The 22,310-nt window shown below is 32.3% G+C and overlaps 1 protein-coding gene across 1 annotated transcript; it reads left to right on the forward strand.

Moving 5' to 3' along the window:
• The first annotated feature begins 1,227 nt into the window (after positions 1–1,227).
• LOC139489838 (ankyrin repeat and SOCS box protein 13-like) lies at positions 1,228–21,951 on the forward strand. Its single transcript, XM_071276684.1, has 8 exons — positions 1,228–1,239; positions 1,484–1,624; positions 12,965–13,162; positions 13,673–13,823; positions 14,057–14,191; positions 18,373–18,567; positions 19,700–19,823; positions 20,499–21,951. Exons 1-8 carry the CDS (start codon positions 1,228–1,230, stop codon positions 20,500–20,502), a joined length of 960 nt encoding a protein of 319 aa, XP_071132785.1. The 3' UTR covers positions 20,503–21,951.
• Positions 21,952–22,310: the final 359 nt, after the last annotated feature.

The raw sequence follows: 22,310 nt of genomic DNA on the forward strand, positions 1-22,310 counted from the left end.
TTGATACATCCTTGGTTAGCTGTTATATGAACAAACCTGCACTGAGTAAGACTTCTGTACTATTGATAAATCCTTGGTTAGCTGTTATAAGAACAAACCTGCTCTGAGTAAGACTTCTGTACTATTGATAAATCCTTGGTTAGCTGTTATATGAACAAACCTGCTCTGAGTAAGACTTCTGTAATATTGATAAATCCTTGGTTAGCTGTTATATGAACAAACCTGCTCTGAGTAAGACTTCTGTACTATTGATAAATCCTTGGTTAGCTGTTATATGAACAAACCTGCTCTGAGTAAGACTTCTGTACTATTGATAAATCCTTGGTTAGCTGTTATATGAACAAACCTGCTCTGAGTAAGACTTCTGTACTATTGATAAATCCTTGGTTAGCTGTTATATGAACAAACCTGCTCTGAGTAAGACTTCTGTACTATTGATAAATCCTTGGTTGGCTGTTATATGAACAAACCTGCTCTGAGTAAGACTTCTGCACTATTGATAAATCCTTGGTTGGCTGTTATATGAACAAACCTGCTCTGAGTAAGACTTCTGTACTATTGATAAATCCTTGGTTGGCTGTTATATGCAATGCAGTACCATAATGACAGTCTGAGGCATTCAGATTTGCACCAGCTTTTGATAAAATATCTATACATTCCCACTGATCTGCAAAATAGAAAGTGCAAATGACGAACATTTGATTAGTATACGAAGAAAAAAAGTACATCTTAATTCTAAGTTGCAATTACTTTACAAAAAATGTACCAGGATAATGAACATTTTGTTTAACTTTTTTATTCAAAATAAAGATTGTTTAAACATATCGTGTGGATGTTAAAGTCGTTAACAGCTAAAAGTTATTTTCAACTTCATTGTGTTAGAGCACATTACCTCTAAGAGCAGCCTCATGCAGTGGTGATGACAATAATAATACTGGATTAACTCTAGCTCCATTAGCTATAAGTAATTCTAGGCAGTTAATATAACCACTGGATGCTGCATCACACAGTGGGGTGGCTCCATCTATATTTCTAGCATTTACCTAGGGAATAATTATATACAATATGTTCATAAAAGTGTTTTTAAAAATATCAGAAAATAACACATGTATACATACTTCTAGTTAAAAATAAGGAGATATGGTATTATAGCAAGTTATAGACAACCACATTTGTGTATTTAACACTGATCAAGGATAAAGGAGTTTAACCATTTTAATTTATTAGATGACAAGCAACGTAAACAGTTGCTAGTTTGAACAATGTACATATAAAATCTGGGAGATGTATCTAGTATGAACATCAAAGAGACAAGGCACAACTTTCCACAACAGGATGAGAAAATATACAATATGCATACACATAAATATGAATATTGATGCCGTAGAAAGCAAATTAGAACTGGTATTATTTGTGAATGCATGAGAGAGAAAACTATAGTTGAACAAAATTGTAGTACTCAATAATTTCATTTATTTTTCAGACAAAAATCCTGGATTCACGTCGTCAGTACCCCCTGCATACAGCAGCAAGGGAAGGTAACACAGAAAGAGTTATTTTCCTCATACAACAAGGTTTTAGTGTGAATCACAGTGACCCAGCTCTAGTTAAACCATTACATGAGGCATGCTTCCATGGGAGGTTGCAATGTGTGAAAATACTGTTTAATTAGAAAATGGTGCAGAGGTAATATACTCTCAATCTTTTGTATTTTTTTTAACAGGGTTCAATGTCCAGGCATGATATGTCAGCGTTTTTGTGGTGAGGTATAAGTCCTTCGCCCGTTTAAAATAGATGTTATAATATTATTCAGTGTTGTGGTTTTGTCAATCTAAAATGGAATTCGGATGATTATAATATGTGATCTGATTCTTATCCTTGCTAGAGACATTGTATTATATGTCTCTGTCCTTCCTTACTTTTGTAGTTAAACTGCTATCTTGTAAAACTTTTGTCTGATCCTATTTTTCCGCAGGCTCCTTTAGCAAGTAAAATAGTTACAAACTACTGCATCCTATCAAACTTAAGATCCATGCAGTGGCTATATATATATGCTTTTCTTAAAAGCGAAGCGTGTCAACACATGCCTGTAATTCGATAAGACCTTTTTTTAAATATTGCTTTTGAGAACATTTAAATACAAGAGCATAAAAAGGAATATAATTGCTGACATGTCCCGTGTTTTCCTACATACAACAATATTTAAATTATTTGATGAAAGATTTTTTAAACATCAAATTTTACTTGATGAAATGATTTTTTAGACATTAACTTTTATTTGATGAAAGTTGTAAAGGGTTTTTGAAATATTGGTAGATATTCTAACTTATGAATATGTACAAACAAAATACAAGTTATAAAGAAAACTGTGTACGTTTCCACCATATTACGGGGTGAACTCACTGGGTATATGTGCTCTAAAAAGTCATGGAGTCAGTTTGAGTTGAACTATGCGCTAATATTGGTCGTAATTCATCTGTGCATCAAAACATCTGCGGTGTTATGTATCTTCTTAACAATTTTAGGATGATAAATGAATATTACTTTTTGGTGATTAAATTCAATTACTGTCTAAATTTGTAATAAAAATATCCTACTGGTCTTATTTTTTCTACCATTAATTCGTTAATCGTTCATAAAATAAAAAACAAAAATTGAGCCAAAGTTATACTTTTTTAGCTCTCATACATAGCTTTTATCATCAAATTATATTTCACAATCCATTATTAAAAAAACTAAATTAGATGTGTGAAACTTCAATGATTTTAAGTGCCATGCAAACATGTCTTTTTAAATTGTCCATGTTCTTAACTGTCATGCAGCGAAAGCGTGTTCCGAAGAATTTGGACAACGATTTTCAACATAACAGCTATCTTTTCTTTGACTGGTTAGTGTAAAAAGAACGCAAATTCTGCTCGAAATATTTTTTTTTTATTTCTCTTCTTGTCTTTTACTTTATTTCTTTTTGTGCGAAAACTTTGTTATAGTTATAGATACATTCATTTCGTATATTGATAAGCAATTTTAAAACAAAATTTCCAAGATTAATACAAGTGCATGGACTCTTGCGTTTGGTATATGCAAATTTAAACACTGATTAAGTAAAATTAAATAGTAAAGGGTTATGGAGTTCGATGATTTACATATCTTACACTCAGACAAGTTAAACTTGTTTAAAAGAATTTATGTGGTTGTTTAATTTCTTTTATTTGCCAATTTTCTAGTATTTATACGGTAATTTTCGCATACCAAACAAATGATTTTTCTTTTTTCCTTTTGTAGTATTAAATCAAATACTAAAATCAGTGACACGCGCCTTCCAAATACTTGACAGTATTGTTCTCGTGCCGTATTTTTTCTTTTAGGTCCATTTAGCTAGTTTTTATATTTATGATACAATTTCCATTTTATATCTGGTTTATTGAATAATTTAAAACAAAACTGTTTCATCAAAAGATTTCCAGTCTTTCTAAGATGGACTTTAAACATTTATAATTTTTCTTATAATTGAATTTTGTTGTAAATTCTTTCTTTACCAAATGGTATAAATTATGAATGGACATTTGTTACGCTATAATTATAGAAATTGAAAGATGCCAATACGACGATCTTTAACCCTAACCGTGAATAAAATAAGAAAATAAAATACTACATGGTCAAAAGAATAAAACGACAAAGGAAAATATTCGAAGACGATACACTGCAAACTTGTTAGATTTAGTAAAACTCTAAACTCAAATCGCTTTTGAGTCATTCAACGAATCAACCGAGTTGTTTTTCCTGTACCGTTATCAGGCAGTCAGGATTGATGGGTGTATGTTGGTTCCCTCTTGTACTTGTAGTGTCCATTTTAAACTTTTGGTGCCTATCTTATACTTGTAAAGCCCATATTTTACTTGTAGTGCCTATCTTATATACTTGTAGTGCCTATCTTATACTTGTAGTGCCTTTCTTATACTTGTAGTGCCTTTCTTATACTTGTAGTGCCTTTCTTATACTTGTTGTGCCTATCTTATACTTGTAGTGCCTATCTTATACTTGTAGTGCCTATCTTTTACTTGTAGTGCCTTTCTTATACTTGTAGTGCCTATCTTATATACTTGTAGTGCCTATCTTATACTTGTAGTGCCTATCTTATATACTTGTAGTGCCTATCTTATACTTGTAGTGCCTATCTTATACTTGTAGTGCCTATATATTTTACTTGTAGTGCCTATCTTATATACTTGTAGTGCCTATCTTATACTTGTAGTGCCTATCTTATACTTGTAGTGCCTATCTTATACTTGTAGTGCCTATCTTTTACTTGTAATGCCTATCTTATACTTGTAGTGCCTATCTTATACTTGTAGTGCCTATCTTATACTTGTAGTGCCTTTCTTATACTTGTAGTGCCTTTCTTATACTTGTAGTGCCTTTCTTATACTTGTAGTGCCTTTCTTATACTTGTAGTGCCTATCTTATACTTGTAGTGCCTATCTTATACTTGTAGTGCCTATATATTTTACTTGTAGTGCCTATCTTATATACTTGTAGTGCCTATCTTATATACTTGTAGTGCCTATCTTATACTTGTAGTGCCTATCTTATATACTTGTAGTGCCTATCTTATACTTGTAGTGCCTATCTTATACTTGTAGTGCCTATCTTATATACTTGTAGTGCCTATCTTATACTTGTAGTGCCTATCTTATATACTTGTAGTGCCTATCTTTTACTTGTAGTGCCTTTCTTATACTTGTAGTGCCTATCTTATATACTTGTAGTGCCTATCTTATATACTTGTAGTGCCTATCTTTTACTTGTAGTGCCTATCTTATATACTTGTAGTGCCTATCTTATACTTGTAGTGCCTATCTTATATACTTGTAGTGCCTATCTTATACTTGTAGTGCCTATCTTATACTTGTAGTGCCTATCTTATATACTTGTAGTGCCTATCTTATACTTGTAGTGCCTATCTTATATACTTGTAGTGCCTATCTTTTACTTGTAGTGCCTTTCTTATACTTGTAGTGCCTATCTTATATACTTGTAGTGCCTATCTTATATACTTGTAGTGCCTATCTTTTACTTGTAGTGCCTATCTTATATACTTGTAGTGCCTATCTTATACTTGTAGTGCCTATCTTATATACTTGTAGTGCCTATCTTATACTTGTAGTGCCTATCTTATACTTGTAGTGCCTATCTTATATACTTGTAGTGCCTATCTTTTACTTGTAGTGCCTATCTTATATACTTGTAGTGCCTATCTTATACTTGTAGTGCCTATCTTATATACTTGTAGTGCCTATCTTATATACTTGTAATGCCTATCTTATACTTGTAGTGCCTATCTTATACTTGTAGTGCCTATATATTTTACTTGTAGTGCCTATCTTATATACTTGTAGTGCCTATCTTATACTTGTAGTGCCTATCTTATACTTGTAGTGCCTATCTTATACTTGTAGTGCCTATCTTATATACTTGTAGTGCCTATCTTATATACTTGTAGTGCCTTTCTTATACTTGTAGTGCCTTTCTTATACTTGTAGTGCCTTTCTTATACTTGTAGTGCCTTTCTTATACTTGTAGTGCCTTTCTTATACTTGTAGTGCCTTTCTTATACTTGTAGTGCCTATCTTATACTTGTAGTGCCTATCTTATACTTGTAGTGCCTATATATTTTACTTGTAGTGCCTATCTTATATACTTGTAGTGCCTATCTTATATACTTGTAGTGCCTATCTTATACTTGTAGTGCCTATCTTATATACTTGTAGTGCCTATCTTATACTTGTAGTGCCTATCTTATACTTGTAGTGCCTATCTTATACTTGTAGTGCCTATCTTATACTTGTAGTGCCTATCTTATATACTTGTAGTGCCTATCTTATACTTGTAGTGCCTATCTTATACTTGTAGTGCCTATCTTATACTTGTAGTGCCTATCTTATATACTTGTAGTGCCTATCTTATATACTTGTAGTGCCTATCTTATACTTGTAGTGCCTATCTTATACTTGTAGTGCCTATCTTATACTTGTAGTGCCTATCTTATATACTTGTAGTGCCTATCTTATACTTGTAGTGCCTATCTTATATACTTGTAGTGCCTTTTTATACTTGTAGTGCCTATCTTATACTTGTAGTGCCTATCTTATATACTTGTAGTGCCTTTTTATACTTGTAGTGCCTATCTTATATACTTGTAGTGCCTATCTTATATACTTGTAGTGCCTTTCTTATACTTGTAGTGCCTTTCTTATACTTGTAGTGCCTTTCTTATACTTGTAGTGCCTTTCTTATACTTGTAGTGCCTTTCTTATACTTGTAGTGCCTTTCTTATACTTGTAGTGCCTATCTTATATTTGTAGTGCCTATCTTATACTTGTAGTGCCTATCTTATATACTTGTAGTGCCTCTCTTATACTTGTAGTGCCTTTCTTATACTTGTAGTGCCTATCTTATACTTGTAGTGCCTATCTTTTACTTGTAGTGCCTTTCTTATACTTGTAGTGCCTATCTTATACTTGTAGTGCCTATCTCATATACTTGTAGTGCCTTTCTTATACTTGTAGTGCCTATCTTATATACTTGTAGTGCCTATCTTATACTTGTAGTGCCTATCTTATACTTGTAGTGCCTATCTTATATACTTGTAGTGCCTCTCTTATACTTGTAGTGCCTTTCTTATACTTGTAGTGCCTATCTTTTACTTGTAGTGCCTATCTTTTACTTGTAGTGCCTATCTTATATACTTGTAGTGCCTATCTTATACTTGTTGTGCCTATCTTATACTTGTAGTGCCTATCTTATATACTTGTAGTGCCTATCTTATATACTTGTAGTGCCTATCTTATACTTGTAGTGCCTATCTTATATACTTGTAGTGCCTATCTTATACTTGTAGTGCCTTTCTTATACTTGTAGTGCCTATCTTATACTTGTAGTGCCTATCTTATATACTTGTAGTGCCTATCTTTTACTTGTAGTGCTCATCGTATACTTGTAATGCCTATCTTATACTTGTAGTGCCTATCTCATACTTGTAATGCCTATCTTATACTTGTAGTGCCTGTCTTTTACTTGTAGTGCCTATCTTATACTTGTAGTGCCTATCTTTTACTTGTAGTGCCTATCTTTTACTTGTAGTGCCTATCTTATATACTTGTAGTGCCTATCTTTTACTTGTAGTGCCTATCTTATATACTTGTAGTGCCTATCTTTTACTTGTAGTGCCTATCTTATACTTGTAGTGCCTATCTTTTACTTGTAGTACTCATCATATACTTGTAATGCCTATCTTTTACTTGTAGTGCCTATCTTATACTTGTAGTGCCTATCTTATACTTGTAGTGCCTACCTTATATACTCGTAGTGCCTATCTTATACTTGTAGTGCCTATCTTATACTTGTAGTGCCTATCTTATATACTTGTAGTGCCTATCTTATACTTGTTGTGCCTATCTTATACTTGTAGTGCCTATCTTATACTTGTAGTGCCTATCTTATACTTGTAGTGCCTTTCTTATACTTGTAGTGCCTATCTTATACTTGTAGTGCCTATCTTATATACTTGTAGTGCCTATCTTATACTTGTAGTGCCTATCTTATACTTGTAGTGCCTATCTTATATACTTGTAGTGCCTATCTTTTACTTGTAGTGCCTATCTTATACTTGTAGTGCCTATCTTATATACTTGTAGTGCCTATCTTATACTTGTAGTGCCTATCTTATACTTGTAGTGCCTATCTTATATACTTGTTGTGCCTATCTTTTACTTGTAGTGCCTATCTTATATACTTGTAGTGCCTATCTTATACTTGTTGTGCCTATCTTATACTTGTAGTGCCTATCTTATATACTTGTTGTGCCTATCTTATACTTGTAGTGCCTATCTTATATACTTGTAGTTCCTACCTTTTACTTGTAGTGCCTATCTTATACTTGTAGTGCCTATCTTATACTTGTAGTGCCTATCTTTTACTTGTAGTGCTCATCTTATACTTGTAGTGCCCATATTTTACTTGGAGTGCCTATATATTTTACTTGTAGTGCCTATCTTATATACTTGTAGTGCCTTTCTTATACTTGTAGTACCTATCTTATACTTGTAGTGCCTATCTTATACTTGTAGTGCCTATCTTATACTTGTAGTGCCTATCTTATACTTGAAGTGCTCATCTTATATACTTGTAGTGCCTATCTTATACTTGTAGTGCCTATCTTATATACTTGTAGTGCCTATCTCATATACTTGTAGTGCCTATCTTATATACTTGTAGTGCCTATCTTATACTTGTAGTGCCTATCTTATACTTGTAGTGCCTATCTCATATACTTGTAGTGCCTATCTTATATACTTGTAGTGCCTATCTTTTACTTGTAGTGCCTATCTTATACTTGTAGTGCCTATCTTATACTTGTAGTGCCTATCTTTTACTTGTAATGCCTATCTTATACTTGTAGTGCCTATCTTTTACTTGTAGTGCCTATCTTATACTTGTAGTGCCTATCTTATACTTGTAGTGCCTATCTTATACTTGTAGTGCCTATCTTTTACTTGTAGTGCCTATCTTATATACTTGTAGTGCCTATCTTATACTTGTAGTGCCTATCTTATACTTGTAGTGCCTATCTCTTATACTTGTAGTGCCTATCTTATACTTGTAGTGCCTATCTTATATACTTGTAGTGCCTATCTCTTATACTTGTAGTGCCTTTCTTATACTTGTAGTGCCTATCTTATACTTGTAGTGCCTATCTTATACTTGTAGTGCCTATCTCTTATACTTGTAGTGCCTATCTTATACTTGTAGTGCCTATCTTATATACTTGTAGTGCCTATCTCTTATACTTGTAGTGCCTTTCTTATACTTGTAGTGCCTATCTTATACTTGTAGTGCCTATCTTATATACTTGTAGTGCCTATCTTTTACTTGTAGTGCCTATCTTATACTTGTAGTGCCTATCTTATACTTGTAGTGCCTATCTTATACTTGTAGTGCCTATCTTATACTTGTAGTGCCTATCTTATATACTTGTAGTGCCTATCTCTTATACTTGTAGTGCCTTTCTTATACTTGTAGTGCCTATCTTATACTTGTAGTGCCTATCTTATATACTTGTAGTGCCTATCTTTTACTTGTAGTGCCTATCTTATACTTGTAGTGCCTATCTTATACTTGTAGTGCCTATCTTATACTTGTAGTGCCTATCTTATACTTGAAGTGCTCATCTTATATACTTGTAGTGCCTATCTTATACTTGTAGTGCCTATCTTATATACTTGTAGTGCCTATCTCATATACTTGTAGTGCCTATCTTATATACTTGTAGTGCCTATCTTATACTTGTAGTGCCTATCTTTTACTTATGTGCCTATCTTTTACTTGTAGTGCCTATTATCTTATACTTGTAGTGCCTATCTTATACTTGTAGTGCCTATCTTATACTTGTAGTGCCTATCTTATATACTTGTAATGCCTATCTTATACTTGTAGTGCCTATCTTTTACTTGTAGTGCCTATCTTTTACTTGTAGTGCCTATCTTATATACTTGTAGTGTCTATCTTATACTTGTAGTGCCTATCTTATACTTGTAATGCCTACCTTATATACGTGTAGTGCCTTTCTTATACTTGTAATGCCTATCTTATACTTGTAATGCCTACCTTATATACTTGTAGTGCCTTTCTTATACTTGTAATGCCTATCTTATACTTGTAGTGCCTATCTTATATACTTGTAGTGCCTTTCTTATACTTGTAGTGCCTATCTTTTACTTGTAGTGCCTATCTTATACTTGTAGTGCCTATCTTATATACTTGTAGTGCCTATCTTATACTTGTAGTGCCTATCTTATATACTTGTAGTGCCTTTCTTATACTTGTAGTGCCTATCTTTTACTTGTAGTGCCTATCTTATACTTGTAGTGCCTATCTTATACTTGTAGTGCCTATCTTATATACTTGTAGTGCCTATCTTATACTTGTAGTGCCTTTCTTATACTTGTAGTGCCTATCTTATACTTGTAGTGCCTATCTTATACTTGTAGTGCCTATCTTATATACTTGTAGTGCCTCTCTTATACTTGTAGTGCCTTTCTTTTACTTGTAGTGCCTCTCTTATACTTGTAGTGCCTCTCTTATACTTGTAGTGCCTATCTTATACTTGTAGTGCCTATCTTATACTTGTAGTGCCTTTCTTTTACTTGTAGTGCCTCTCTTATACTTGTAGTGCCTCTCTTATACTTGTAGTGCCTATCTTATACTTGTAGTGCCTATCTTATACTTGTAGTGCCTATCTTTTACTTGTAGTGCTCATCGTATACTTTTATATATATATACTTGGACCTAAACTTAAACTTATATAGTAACAGGAAAACTAAGTATGTAGTGTGGTCATCGTGGTACGTTTACAGTTAAATTTTATGATCAGCATTGGAGTCTGCTATTACCTGCTATTTAAGTATTTTTTATTTTCCATTTATTATTTTTGATTGAAGATCAAATGTATATAGTTCACTGTAGTTTAATAAATAGACAAAAATGAATGCAATATTTTTTTCAATCCACCACAAACTATTAATGTTAGATTTCTTTCCCCGATATGATACATTACATTGCAGATGTTTTGATGCACAGATGAATTATGACTAATATTAGCGCATAGTTCAACTCAAACTGACGCCTTGACCTTTTTAGAGCACATGTACCCAGTGAGTTCACCCCGTAATATGGTGGTGCGTGTGTTGCTCAGTCTTACACAGTTTTCTTTATAGTGTTTTCTTTGTTTTTACATATTCTACCAATGTTTTAAAAACACTTTACCATGTTTACAACTTTCATCAAATAAAGGTTAATGTTTAAAAAATCGTTTCATCAATTAAAACTGTTGATGTTTAAAAAATCTTTCATCAAATAATTTAAATATTGTTGTATGTAGGAAAACACGGGACATGTCAGCAATTATATTCCTTTTTAATATGCTCTTGTATTTAAATTTTCTCAAAAGCAATATTTTACAAAAAATCTAATTGAAATACAGATTATTTGTGTTACACGCTTCGCTTGTATAAAAAAAAAAAACATGGACACTGGATCTTTAGTTTGATGAGATGCAGTATATAGTAAAGAACTGTTTTATTTGCTCATGGAGACAAAAAGGATCGGATAAAAGTTTTACCCACGTATTGAAGTCTTCTCCTTTACTGAAAATAAGATTGCAGTTTAACGACAGGAATAAGGATAGAATCAGATCACATATTATAATCATCTGAATTACATTAAATAATGGCAAAACCACCACATTGAATAGTATTATAACAACTATATTAAGCAAAGTACCAATACCTCACCACAAAACGCCGACACTGAAACCCTGACACACTGACCACTTTTCTTGATAACTTAACTTGCCGCATAAAACTTGGCAACGACTTGAATAACAAAAACGAAGCAGGATAACACTAAGAAAGATCTAAAACTTTACCTTTTTTAACACGTAACGATAACCATAACACCAGCAAAACATCTTTTCTAGGGATGCATCCACGTTACATTGAAATTGAGAATGGAAACGGAAAATACGTCAAAGCAAGGATTTGTATACAAATCTACAAATCCTTGGTATATCGTAGCTAAACTAGTGCCCCTTTAATCGAAAAGAATAACAGCAAGAACGAATCAACGATTGGATATCTGGTAATGTTATATCTTTAAATTAGTTAAACAGATAAAAGTAAAATAGCAAAAAATCATATATTCATAGAGAATGACGACCGCACATAACAAGAATTTATGTGTCACCGGCGACTACAACCGAGCGTTGTATTGTCAAGGTGTGAGCACTTTTGTGCGGAATATTATCCCGTTGTTGACTTTGGATATGACAATACTTCTAAAATTTCCGGTTGCAGTACACATGAAAACAAACAGACTGATGCAGACTTTTTAAAACTTAGTAAATGAATAGGTTTGAATATATACAAGGAAATCAGTTATTTTAATAATGCTTTGTGGCAAAGATTACAGATTCTTCCCCAACCAATGAATGTCATGAATGTCAAATGATAAACTATGATAAAGCAGACGTATACAGAACATAAAGCCATATACTGTTTTACATATTGCCATTTTTTTTATTATCTGTATGGATCTGTATGTGGTTATTTTCATACAAATACAGTACAAGTATTACATAAAGATTCTATAGCAGTTAATCTCGTATACCCTCCTGATTTACCTACAATTACGGACAAAGAAAGATAACTCAAATCAAAACATCTGAAGATGTTTCTTTGCTCAATACTAGTAATGTTTACTTCAAGATCTCAAAGCAAAATGAAAGCTGTCTATTATACACTCTTGACAGTGCCAGAAACACTTTGATGAGATGTGACAGTCAGTAGCTATCTCTATGTTATTTGTGGATTCAAATGTAGCTATATCATGCCGGGACACTAAATTGCAAGATACTGGTTTATTTTTATTTTGGTTATTTGTGGAAAAAGTTAATTGAAAATTAGCAAATGTAAGGATTGTTTTCAGGGTTGGTGAAAACCAAGGTTTTATGAGTATTGCCTATCCCAGTGGGAAATACAGGAAAAACCAAGGTTTAAATGCATTTTTCCATTTTAAACTGGGCTAGGTTATATGAAATGATAGGATGAGACTTTAATGAACAAAAGTTTTTTTTGCTATTCTATTAAAGGGGAAAATTTAAAACAATATTATAAGTTGAAGAAAGACAGTCAATGCCATTGCTAATAGAGACAAAACTAAGTGCTGAAAATAAAAGGCCTTTCTTGAACTTATAATATTGATTTAAACTTTCCCCTTTAATCGAATTTTGATGTCATAGGAAGCAAACTAAAAATGTAACTATAAATAGTATTATTTGTTAATGCAAGAGAGAAAACTATCATTTAACAAAATTGTACTGTAGTACTCAATAATTTGATTTATTTTTCAGACAAAAATCCTGGATTCACGTCGACAATACCCCCTGCATACAGCAGCAAGGGAAGGTAACACAGAAAGAGTTATTTCCCTTATACAACAAGGTTTTAGTGTGAATCACAGTGACCCAGATCTAGTTAAACCATTACATGAGGCATGCTTCCATGGGAGGTTGCAATGTGTCAAAATACTGTTAGAAAATGATGCAGAGGTAATATACTCTCAATCTTTTGTATTCTTTTTTTTTTTTAACTTCAAATATGTATATTTTCTCATCCTTTTGTAGATAGTTGTGCCTGTCTCTTTGACAGTCATACTAGATACATCTCCCAGGTTATATATATATATTATTCAAACTTACAACTGTTTAAGTTGGACGTCATAATCATATATGAAAGTTGTTTTTTATGTAATGTTATTTACCAAAATCAGGCTGTTTATTTTTCCTTTTTAAATTATTTCCCTATTTGTTTTTTAAGAACCTTTCCTTCTGGTATATATCAGATTAGCTTATTATTGAAAAAATAATTGTTACGGACTTACAATTAAAAGTTACCTAAAATGGTTTAAATCCTCAATCTTTGATCAATGTTAAATCCACAAAGTGGTTGTCTACTGGCGATAATACCACATCTCCTTATTTTTATAATGGAAGTGAATTTGTAATTTTCTACTTTATTGATAACTTTTAAGAACATATTGTATATTATTATTTCCAAAGGTTAATGCTAGAAATATAGATGGAGCCACCCCACTATGTGATGCAGCATCCAGTGGTCATATTAACTGCCTAGAATTACTTATAGCTAAAGGAGCTAGAGTTAATCCAGTATTATTATTGTCATCACCACTCCATGAGGCTGCTCTTAGAGGTAATATGTTCTAACATAATGAAGTTGAATTTTTTTTTTCTTTTTAGCTGCTAACTGCTTTAACATCCACAAAGGATATGTTTAAACAATCTTTATTTTGAATAAAAAAGTTTAACAAAATTTTCAACATCCTGGTACATTTTTAGTAAAGTATTTGCAACTTAGAATAAAGATGTACTTTTTTTCTTCGTATACTAATCAAATGTTCGTCATTTGCACTTTCTATTTTGCAGATCAGTGGGAATGTATAGATATTTTATCAAAAGCTGGTGCAAATCTGAATGCCTCAGACTGTCATTATGGTACTGCATTGCATATAACAGCTAACCAAGGATTTATCAATAGTACAGAAGTCTTACTCAGAGCAGGTTTGTTCATATAACAGCTAACCAAGGATTTATCAATAGTACAGAAGTCTTACTCAGAGCAGGTTTGTTCATATAACAGCTAACCAAGGATTTATCAATAGTACAGAAGTCTTACTCAGAGCAGGTTTGTTCATATAACAGCCAACCAAGGATTTATCAATAGTACAGAAGTCTTACTCAGAGCAGGTTTGTTCTTATAACAGCTAACCAAGGATTTATCAATAGTACAGAAGTCTTACTCAGAGCAGGTTTGTTCATATAACAGCCAACCAAGGATTTATCAATAGTACAGAAGTCTTACTCAGAGCAGGTTTGTTCATACAACAGCTAACCAAGGATTTATCAATAGTACAGAAGTCTTACTCAGAGCAGGTTTGTTCTTATAACAGCTAACCAAGGATTTATCAATAGTACAGAAGTCTTACTCAGAGCAGGTTTGTTCATATAACAGCCAACCAAGGATTTATCAATAGTACAGAAGTCTTACTCAGAGCAGGTTTGTTCATATAACAGCTAACCAAGGATTTATCAATAGTACAGAAGTCTTACTCAGAGCAGGTTTGTTCTTATAACAGCTAACCAAGGATTTATCAATAGTACAGAAGTCTTACTCAGAGCAGGTTTGTTCATATAACAGCTAACCAAGGATTTATCAATAGTACAGAAGTCTTACTCAGAGCAGGTTTGTTCATATAACAGCCAACCAAGGATTTATCAATAGTACAGAAGTCTTACTCAGAGCAGGTTTGTTCATAAAACAGCTAACCAAGGATTTATCAATAGTGCAGAAGTCTTACTCAGAGCAGGTTTGTTCATATAACAGCCAACCGAGGATTTATCAATAGTGCAGAAGTCTTACTCAGAGCAGGTTTGTTCATATAACAGCCAACCAAGGATTTATCAATAGTACAGAAGTCTTACTCAGAGCAGGTTTGTTCATAAAACAGCTAACCAAGGATTTATCAATAGTACAGAAGTCTTACTCAGAGCAGGTTTGTTCATATAACAGCTAACCAAGGATTTATCAATAGTGCAGAAGTCTTACTCAGAGCAGGTTTGTTCATATAACAGCCAACCAAGGATTTATCAATAGTACAGAAGTCTTACTCAGAGCAGGTTTGTTCATATAACAGCCAACCAAGGATTTATCAATAGTACAGAAGTCTTACTCAGAGCAGGTTTGTTCATATAACAGCTAACCAAGGATTTATCAATAGTACAGAAGTCTTACTCAGAGCAGGTTTGTTCATATAACAGCCAACCAAGGATTTATCAATAGTACAGAAGTCTTACTCAGAGCAGGTTTGTTCATATAACAGCCAACCAAGGATTTATCAATAGTACAGAAGTCTTACTCAGAGCAGGTTTGTTCATATAACAGCTAACCAAGGATTTATCAATAGTACAGAAGTCTTGCTCAGAGCAGGTTTGTTCATATAACAGCCAACCAAGGATTTATCAATAGTACAGAAGTCTTACTCAGAGCAGGTTTGTTCATATAACAGCCAACCAAGGATTTATCAATAGTACAGAAGTCTTACTCAGAGCAGGTTTGTTCATATAACAGCTAACCAAGGATTTATCAATAGTACAGAAGTCTTACTCAGAGCAGGTTTGTTCATATAACAGCTAACCAAGGATTTATCAATAGTACAGAAGTCTTATGCAGAAGTCTTACTCAGAGCAGGTTTGTTCATATAACAGCTAACCAAGGATTTATCAATAGTGCAGAAGTCTTACTCAGAGCAGGTTTGTTCATATAACAGCTAACCAAGGATTTATCAATAGTGCAGAAGTCTTACTCAGAGCAGGTTTGTTCATATAACAGCTAACCAAGGATTTATCAATAGTACAGAAGTCTTACTCAGAGCAGGTTTGTTCTTATAACAACTAACCAAGGATTTATCAATAGTGCAGAAGTCTTACTCAGAGCAGGTTTGTTCATATAACAGCCAACCAAGGATTTATTAATAGTGCAGAAGTCTTACTCAGAGCAGGTTTGTTCATATAACAGCTAACCAAGGATTTATCAATAGTGCAGAAGTCTTACTCAGAGCAGGTTTGTTCATATAACAGCTAACCAAGGATTTATCAATAGTACAGAAGTCTTACTCAGAGCAGGTTTGTTCATATAACAGCTAACCAAGGATTTATCAATAGTACAGAAGTCTTACTCAGAGCAGGTTTGTTCATATAACAGCTAACCAAGGATTTATCAATAGTGCAGAAGTCTTACTCAGAGCAGGTTTGTTCATATAACAGCTAACCAAGGATTTATCAATAGTACAGAAGTCTTACTCAGAGCAGGTTTGTTCATATAACAGCTAACCAAGGATTTATCAATAGTACAGAAGTCTTACTCAGAGCAGGTTTGTTCATATAACAGCTAACCAAGGATTTATTAATAGTACAGAAGTCTTACTCAGAGCAGGTTTGTTCATATAACAGCTAACCAAGGATTTATCAATAGTACAGAAGTCTTACTCAGAGCAGGTTTGTTCATATAACAGCTAACCAAGGATTTATCAATAGTACAGAAGTCTTACTCAGAGCAGGTTTGTTCTTAAAATAGCTAAATTAAAAACTAATTTAATTACCTTACCGGTAACTATGTCCACTCAATCAATTGTCAAATTACGTTTTAGCCCATCTGTTCCACACGACCATGTGAACATTTGCCATCAGTTTGTGTCTGTTTTGTCATTCGTAAGATTTATTTTAAAAATCTTCTCCTTTGAAACTGGTCAATAGATTGAATTCAAAGTTTGCCTGCTTCTTCTTCATCTGAAGTATGAGATATTTCATATTTTGTGTGGTTTAATCTATGGGAGCTAGACTTAGCTTAAAAGTGTTAACAACAAAAAAGATCAGCATTACAAAATCTATCCACTATGAAAATTTGTCAATGAATAAGGGATTTATTGTATTTTCTAGGTGCCAATGTTAATGATAAAGTGGTTTGTTATATTTTCTAGGTGCCAATGTTAATGATTAAGTGGTTTGTTATATTTTCTAGGTGCCAGTGTTAATGAATAAGTGGTGTGTTATATTTTCTAGGTGCCAGTGTTAATGAATAAGTGGTGTGTTATATTTTCTAGGTGCCAGTGTTAATGAATAAGTAGTTTGTTATATTTTCTAGGTGCCAGTGTTAATGATTAAGTGGTGTGTTATATTTTCTAGGTGCCAGTGTTAATGAATAAGTGGTGTGTTATATTTTTTAGGTGCCAATGTTAATGATTAAGGTAGCACAATACAAAGATTTTTCATCCCCAATCAGAAACCTTTAAACTGATGTAATTCCACTCATCTTTCTTTAAATTTTATAAATGCGGTACCAAAAGAAAGAAGAAGGATTAATCTTTCAAATTGTGATAATTTCATTATGACATAATTATTACATAATTAATTGTTATGTAATAAGTTGCCATATTGTGATGTCCATACTTGAATGAATTTAGCTTCTTTGTTATTCATAGCATCCCAAAATGTTTTATAGATTCTTGCACAACACAGTTTGACCTCCAAAATAGTTTCTCAGATTTTTACTATTGCATTTCATTCTCTCATAAATTATCAATGAAGTTTGCAACATCAATTCATAAGAGACCACTAAATTCAATTGGGTATAAAATTTGTTCTATTGATGTTTTTGGAAATCTGAGACACAGTTTTGGAGGTCAAGCTGTGTTGTATAAGAATCTATAAAATATTTTGGGATGCTATGAAGAACAAAGACGCTAAATTCATTCAAGTGTGGACATCACAATATAGCAACTAATTACATAATGATTAATTATGTAATAATTATGTCATCATGAAATTATTACAATTTGAAAGATTAATCTTTCTTCTTTCTTTTGGTACCTCATTTATAAAATATAAAGAAGGATGAAATGAATTACATCAGTTTAAAGTTGTCTGATTGGGAGTGAAAAAATCTTTGTATTGTGCTACCTTAAGTGGTTTGTTATATTTTCTAGGTGCCAATGTTAATGATTAAGTGGTGTGTTATATTTTCTAGGTGCCAGTGTTAATGATTAAGTGTTGTGTTATATTTTATTAGTGCCAGTGTTAATGAATAAGTGGTGTGTTATATTTTCTAGGTGCCAGTGTTAATGAATAAGTGTTGTGTTATATTATTCAGGTGTCAATGAATAAAAATGGTGTGTTATATTTTCTAGGTGCCAGTGTTAATGCTGTAAAAACTCATAGTACTCCACTCCATGAGGCAGCCTTAAAACAGGATATAGATTTCTTAGGTTTGCTGTTGGAATATGGTGCTAATGTTTTTGCCAGGAATAATAAAGGTCTACAGGCAATTGATCTTATTTCAAGTTCAACAAATCCATCAAAAGAATTGTTGTTATACTGGATGAGTAAGTTCATGTAAAAATATATAATTAGTGTCATAAACATTTGATTCTCCTTTTATAGAGTTTATCAACTTTATATTTGTTTACCATATTTTATTATACTTTTACCATGGAAGTAATATTTAAACAATATTACTTCCATGATTTTACAAAGGGTTATATACTGATAAACAAAGGCCATTGTTGACAATTGCAGATTATTGGTTTTAATATTTCCCCCAAATTAGTAAATACTAATGTATAAACAAATCAAAATAAGTTCTATGAATGAAAGCACCTACAGTAATAAAATAAATCTTGGCAAGAATAAACAAAAATGTGGGTTAAACCTCAGTGGAAAATCATCTTAAATTCACAATAAAAATAAATAAAAAAGATATATGGTCATTGGTGTCAGGATGTAACTATCCCACCAAAAGTAGGTCACTGTGACCTTTATTTCATGCTTCCTCATTGAATTTTGTGTCCAAGTTTATTGCTCTGATGTTCTGTTACAAATTATAATATAATTGTGTCAAAGGATGTATCCAGGGAAATATTACATCATTCTTCAAAATGTTTCATTGATTAGATTTAAGATTTACGTCGCCAATTTGAAGACCTGCAATTCCCTTGTATGAAGCTAATCATACATAGATACATACTTATACCAGAGACATATAATACATTGTATGATATCTCTCTGGTTATACATAGTTTGATAGGGTTCATTGAACCCAATGGGAAATTATGTTTCTTATCTTCTCCTTTGAATTTAATTTGGTATTTCTAAATTATAAATGTACGAAAGGTCTTCTAACAATTGTTTTTATACGTTGTACCAATAATGGTAGATGAAAAATATGGATGTCCAAAGGGAAGAAGTGATTATTGATTCATATTGTTAGTTTTTCAAATTTTTACTGATTTTTTTTTTAGAAACCACTATTAACAATGACTTTTATTGATATCATACATTTTGCATGTTTATATGTTGTTTTATATTCACACGGAAAATTGCATTAAATAATTCTACAACCTCTTCTGATGTTAAAAGCTATCCTGATATACAGCATTACAGCTATGAAACCATTAGTGCTATATGCATTTATAAACTTTTAATTCAACTTATTATTTTTCATATTATTTTTTGCAGATACAGTTCCCAAATTGACCTATATAACTCGACAAGTCATAAGAAGACAGCTGGGGCAAACAGGACTAATGAATATTGATCAGTTGATGTTACCAAAATTACTGAAAAATTACATAGAGCATAGGTAATAACTGCCAGACTATTCAGTCTTAAACTTACTAAGTGTTAAGCATATATAACTAGCTATGGTAAAATATCATTGTTAGCTACTGGTATATATGCATTTCCTGTAGAAGATTAATGGAATCCTCACCTTAAAGAAATTGTATGTTTGCTTAGAGCACATTTTACTTCATAGAGATTCATATATAGATATAGGAAGATGTGGTATGAGTGCCAATCAGATAACTCTCAATCCAAGTAACAATTTATAAAAGTAAACCATTATAGGTCAAGGTACAGCCTTCAACATGGAGCTTTGGCTCACATCGAACAGCAAGCTATAAAAGGCCCTATTACATATAATTGTTTGAGATTTGTTCCCTAATTTGCTTATGATATGACTTTGATATTAGATAATTTAACTATCGCAGTTGGATGAATCTAATAATCCACTGGTATCAATGAAAGAATATATATGTATACATCTAGTTATACAATAAAAAGTCAATTTGTTTTCAAAATCTTCAAAACAAAGAAATCAGAGGGGTTTTAATATAATAAAAAAAGGGGGGGGGGAATAAATGATTTCTGTACGATATACAGTGTATTTTCATTTTTCATATCAACTCAACAAATTTTTTTATTGTTGGAATTAGCTCTTGATGATTAGTAATTTGTTTAAAATATTTTTTTTCAGGTGACTGTTTTAAAAGGAGAGAATTAAATGACACAACAGATCATTTGAATCACTGTTTTCTGGAATGCATATTCCTAGTGCATAATACATACATCACTCCAGGGTTATTGTGAGAAATCATCTGTCATGCATTTGTCTTTGTGATTTCATCAAGTGCTGATAACTCTGATCTGTAGCAGGATATCATGAGTTTAAATGGGAATAGCTGTATCGACACAAAAGCAATTTGGAATGTTCAAACAGAAACTTAAAAGTTCATATCAAATAAGAAAGAAGATCAAAATGAAAAAAAACAACAAAATAATTGTTGGACTTGATAGTGGGTACAAACCAGAAAAATAGTCTGAATATAACAGATTGTCTGTGTTTTGTATAGTCACTTATTGAAGTATTAATGTAGATCAAATAACTTGAGACCATTTTGCTACAAGGGAGATAGATTTTATCAGATGTATATCATCACTTAGCTAAAGTTAAAAGGTCTGACCATGAGCTTGAAATATTAGTGATGCAACAACTACAATTTTGCCTATAATAGGTATTCAAGAAAGGTCTTAACATTTTTGTTGTACTATGAAAAATGCTGAATGATTTAAGGATTATGTTGACTGCAACCAGTCCAGTAAAATTCTCATCACTAATTTAATGAAACTTGATACATTGTATATTTTTAGTAGAGTTAAAATTGTAACATTCTGTGTTTTGTTGGCACCATATCATCTTATTCCATACTAACTTGATAATAAAGCTTGAAAGGACATTAGAAATTTAGGGATTTGTATAATTTCCAAAAAAAGAATCTTTAACCTTTTTTAATTTTGTGGAACATTTGAACATGAATTAAAAGTATCAAGATTGCAAGTTTTTTTGTCAATTATCCACAAATTTACAAGTAACTAAAATGTTTCTTGTACTTTTTTCTGGTATTTAAATTCCATACTGATACAGAATTGCAAAATTTTGACTACCTGCTTTACAGTTCATTACCTTTGTATATGAAATAAAGTCAAAATTACAGTGGCTAATATATGAGTATAATTTCAGCAGGTTAAGTATGATATGTTATTCCAGTGATAAGTAAAAACAAAAAGGTGTAGAAAACTAGGGTTAGAACTGTTACCATCTTGCCATTTCTTACATGAGCACTGGAAGTCATAGGGTTAGAACTGTTACCATCTTGCCATTTCTTACATGAGCACTGGAAGTCATAGGGTTAGAACTGTTACCACCTTGCCATTTCTTACATGAGCACTGGAAGTCATAGGGTTTGAACTGTTACCACCTTGCCATTTCTTACATGAGCACTGGAAGTCATTTGTTCTATTCCCTGCTTGTGTTAAAACTACAGAATGTTGCATTAGTATTTGCTGATTCTCTTCATGTAGGAATAGTCATGGGAATGTACATCATCAATTTGATTTGTAATTGCATATTCATAAAATAACAAACTTTTTTTCTGTACTTGGTTATTTTCATTCGTGTTCGACGATGTCATTGAAAATATAACTGATCATTTGTCTTTTCTTTTGGTCTATTTTCGTTTGAAATATTGATGGATTGAATAGCACAAAAATCATGCTGTGTTAAATTAAGATTTCTCTAGCAACCAACACCACTTCTATGACATTGCCACACAAATGAAACAAGAGTAAGAACACAAGAACACCTCATGAGTACAAAATTTTAACAAAAACAAGACCTTACATGTAAGTCCATGCATTGGGCAAATTACATTGCAATGTAATGCATTACATTACAATTTCATGTATAACACATTACATGCATTAATGGGGAATGTAATGCACTACAGGG

This window comes from Mytilus edulis, chromosome 9 (genome assembly GCF_963676685.1).
Source record: "Mytilus edulis chromosome 9, xbMytEdul2.2, whole genome shotgun sequence".
NCBI lineage: Eukaryota > Metazoa > Mollusca > Bivalvia > Mytilida > Mytilidae > Mytilus > Mytilus edulis.